Consider the following 4,008-nt stretch of genomic DNA (forward strand, 5'->3'; position numbering starts at 1 on the left):
ACTTTGGGGTAAGGATTTCTTTTTATTCTTATGAAAGTTACAGATCATACTAAAGTCAGTTTTATATTTCATGTTTCCCACTTTTAAACCTCTTTTGTTTTTACCACTTTAAAATATTATACATGTAAAAACATCTTTAATAGAATGCGGAGCTGCTTTCACCAGCAAACTTGAAGGAATGTTTAAAGACATGGAACTTTCTAAAGACATCATGATTCAGTTCAAACAGGTAAAAGTGAGTTAAACTCTTATTTAATTCCTCTAACTTAGTTATATTTAGTTATCTGCTTGCTGTGATTTGTACTGAAGAGGATAAATAGAAATGTGTTTGTTGTAATTACTTCATGGCAACTGAGGTGATATTCACAGTAGAAAAAAATCATTGGTGAAATATAAGTATATTTGACCTACTTTAGGATTTACTTTTAACAAACACCCAGAATAACACAAAATAAAATAAAATGTATTGAACTGAAGTCAGTACAAGAAGAGCTATAGTGGGAACAGGGCTTTCCCCAGCGTCTTATCATTTGGTGATTTGCATGTTCAGAGCTTGCAGTGGGGAGAGAGGAGAAGTGATAATGTAGCTGTATAAAGCCTTTGGGGACACTGGGGATAGAAAGCTAGATCCACAGTTTTGAAGATGTAGGTAGAAAGTAGTTTTGAAATGTTTAAGAACATAGGTGATAGTGATGGCAAGTTAGATTTTCCTCTTTTGGGGTTTTAGTAGTGACTTCTTTACCCCACAGTGTTGCTAAGGTGGGAAGTGGAAGTGAAAGAATTAAGAAAAAATCAGGGTCAGTAAGATTATGAATTCTATAGTAGCTACAGAATAGGGCTTATCTGCTTTGCCCTTTTCCCCTCTTTTTCCTTCCCTAGTCCAGGCCACTCCCTGCAGACAGGCAGTGGAGCAAGCGAAAAACTGGAGACTTGGGCTGGCTGGTGGGGTGAGGAATGGGGATTGCTGCAAGATGTTTAAGCCATGTAGGGGTATTCAAAGGTGGGGACTGCAGGTGGTACTGGGGAAAAGAGTGGAGGAGAGATCCTATAACAGCCCAGCTGTATGTGAGAAATTATTTAAGTTGATAATGCCTGTAATGAGGTCATGTGATCCTTGTATGCCTTTGTATCAAAATATTAACCTCTATACTTGCCTAATGCATTTTGTGTAGGCTTCATTTAAAGTCCTCTTAATAATTGCCCTTTATTTTAAGGATGGTCAGTGTTTGCATGTAATTTCATAACGGGGAACTTCTTAAATAGGTTATTATGATACGAAACGTATGCAGTTTTAAGATCTCAGTGTGTGTTTTGGTCTTATAGTATATGCAGAATCAGAATGTCCCGGGAAATATTGAATTAACTGTGAATATCCTGACAATGGGCTATTGGCCAACATATGTGCCTATGGAAGTTCATTTACCACCAGAGGTAAGAGTTACTGTTTAGAACCTGAGTTATAGGCATAGAAATCATAGCATTTCCATTTTGCTTGTCATTTAAAAATAGATACTTAGAAAAAAATAGAGACCCAGGGCCTCACTGTATTGCTCAGGCTGGTCTTGAACTCTTGGGCTCAAGTGATCCCCCCGCCTCAACCTTCCAAAGTGCTGGGATTACAGGTGTGAGTCACCAGGCCTGGCATAGATACTTTTAAAAGTGAATGTCAGTAAACACACCAACACCAAATACCAACTGCTTTAATATTTTACTTTTGTACTTCTAAGTCCAGTTAAGAGCATAGCTAATAATGCCAAAGTTCTGGGTTCAGGGTCAATTTCCCTGGCTCTTCTTCCATCTTCCCAGATTATACCCCTCACTCTACCTAGTTATTAAGAATTCTTGCACATATTTCACCCATAGGTGGGATTGCTAAATGATGCTTGATTAAATCTATCCTGACTCCTGGGAAACTGTCTAGCCCAGGACTGAAGTCCATAAAAGGGATTAAGGCTAGACAGATAGATATTGAGAATCCTCCATGGAGATGATTATGAAGGCCCAGGGAGTAGATCTGTCTCAAAGAGGAAGAAAAAACAGCAGAGGCAGAACTTTAGAAAAGGCTCACATTTGGCAGATTGTAGAAAGAGGAACCTGTGAAGGAAACCAATGCAGAAGCAACAGTGAGATAAAGGAACCAGCATAGTATAGAGGCACAAAAGCTGCTGCAGGTCAGTGTTTCAAAAGGGGATGATTAAATGGTTCAGAGAGAGCAAAGGGTATAAGTCCTAATAAATCCCATTTGATTTGGTGGTTGGGAGATCATTATTTTTCATCAAAGTGATTGGTGGACCTACTGGATATAGTCTTAAAATTTTCCAGAAATTATATCACATGAGGTAAGTATAAAAAGTGGTAAATGTGGTATTGGGTACAGAGCTTAAATAAAGCCTTATTTTATTTACTTTAGATGGTAAAACTTCAGGAGATTTTCAAGACATTTTACCTAGGCAAACATAGTGGCAGGAAACTTCAGTGGCAGTCAACCCTAGGACACTGTGTGCTTAAAGCAGAATTTAAAGAGGTAAGTGGATGTTCCCAAAACTTTTAGTTTTCATCTTTGTCTTTAATATTTAGGTCATCTTTCTTAACTGAAAGATTAGGCTATTGTTTTGTGGGTTTTTTTTTTCAGACAGAGTCTCACTCTGTCACCAGGGTGGAGTGCAGTGGCGCTATCTTGGCTCACCGCAACGTCCGCCTCCCAGGTTCAAGTGATTCTCCTGCCTCAGCCTCCCGAGTGGCTGGGACTACAGGCATGCGCCATCATGCCCAGCTAATTTTTTTGTATTTTTAATAGAGACGGGGTTTCACCATGTTGGCCAGGATGGTCTCTATCTCTTGACCTTGTGATCCACCTGCCTCGGCCTCCCACAGTGCTGGGATTATAGGCATGAGCCACTGCGTTTGGCCAGTTTAAGCTATTGTTTTATAATTGTATCCTAGATATCCGCATGACGACAGTCAGAGCTTGTCATAGCTTTATGTATTTTTAAGTAATTTTAGCTGTGTGGTCTTTCCACAGTTGATTTGGCCCTTCTGCAAAACGAAAAGCAATGAACTTTCCCCCTACTCTTTCCTCACCTGTAGATGAAAACTTTACACTGCCACTTCCTATTTTTATTTATTTGTTTACTTTTAGAGACAGGGTCCCACCCTTGTCACCCAGGCAGGAGTACAGTGGCACAATCACAGTTCACTGTAACCTCAAACTTATGGGCTGAAGCTATCTTCCTGCCTCCGCTTCCTAAAGTGCTGGGATTACAGGCATGAGCAACTACACCCAGCCTAACACTGCCACTTCTTGACAGAAATCTTGTTGCTGGGAGCTACGAATAGAGTGGGAGTTAAGGGGAACAGTGTGCAATATCTAATCTCAAAAAACTTTAGCTTTTCTTGACTAATCTGAGCCAAACAAATAAAAAATACATTTGAAATAGTGATTTCTTGCTGCTTGTGATGAAGATCTAGAATGACACATAAGGCTGATTAATTTTCATTACTTTATTCTATTTATAAGGCTTAAAAAAAACTTAAAAGGTCAGCTAATCCTTCCCCCTGTTTTAGGTAGGGTCACACCTAAGCCCCACACTGAAATACTGTATTACCACGTCAAGTGGCTTTGCTGGATAATGCTAATCATGTTTCTAAATCTACTAATTGAAAAATGCTTTTCCTATAAGAGATGATTTGATTAATTTTTCATGTGTTTTTAAAAAAATGATGGCTAAACACTTTTATTTCTTCAACAGGGTAAAAAAGAACTCCAGGTCTCTCTTTTTCAAACACTGGTGCTGCTAATGTTTAATGAGGGAGAGGAGTTCAGTTTAGAAGAGATCAAGCAGGCAACCGGAATAGGTTTGTGTTGAATCGGTTGGTTAGCAAACATTAAGTGTTCACTATGTGCATACCACTATGTTAAGAGGTCTGAGGGACATATAGGAATAATCCCTTGCCTCAGAACTCTTTTGAGGGTTTTTTTTTTTTTTTTTTTTTTTTTTTTTTTTTTTT

General features: G+C 38.8%; 1 protein-coding gene across 1 annotated transcript in view; it reads left to right on the top strand.

Moving 5' to 3' along the window:
• The window catches only part of LOC108522824 (cullin-4B-like), a gene marked incomplete at its 5' end in the record, with an annotated part of 36,619 nt that overhangs the window by 22,837 nt on the left and 9,774 nt on the right, over window positions 1-4,008 (top strand). Inside the window, 4 exon segments of the mRNA XM_017863263.1 lie at window positions 129-229; window positions 1,324-1,431; window positions 2,411-2,524; window positions 3,750-3,855. Coding sequence (XP_017718752.1) covers window positions 129-229; window positions 1,324-1,431; window positions 2,411-2,524; window positions 3,750-3,855 — 429 coding nt within the window.

The sequence above is a fragment of the Rhinopithecus bieti genome, unplaced genomic scaffold (assembly GCF_001698545.2).
Source record: "Rhinopithecus bieti isolate Rb0 unplaced genomic scaffold, ASM169854v2 scaffold_70230, whole genome shotgun sequence".
NCBI classification, from domain to species: Eukaryota; Metazoa; Chordata; class Mammalia; order Primates; family Cercopithecidae; genus Rhinopithecus; species Rhinopithecus bieti.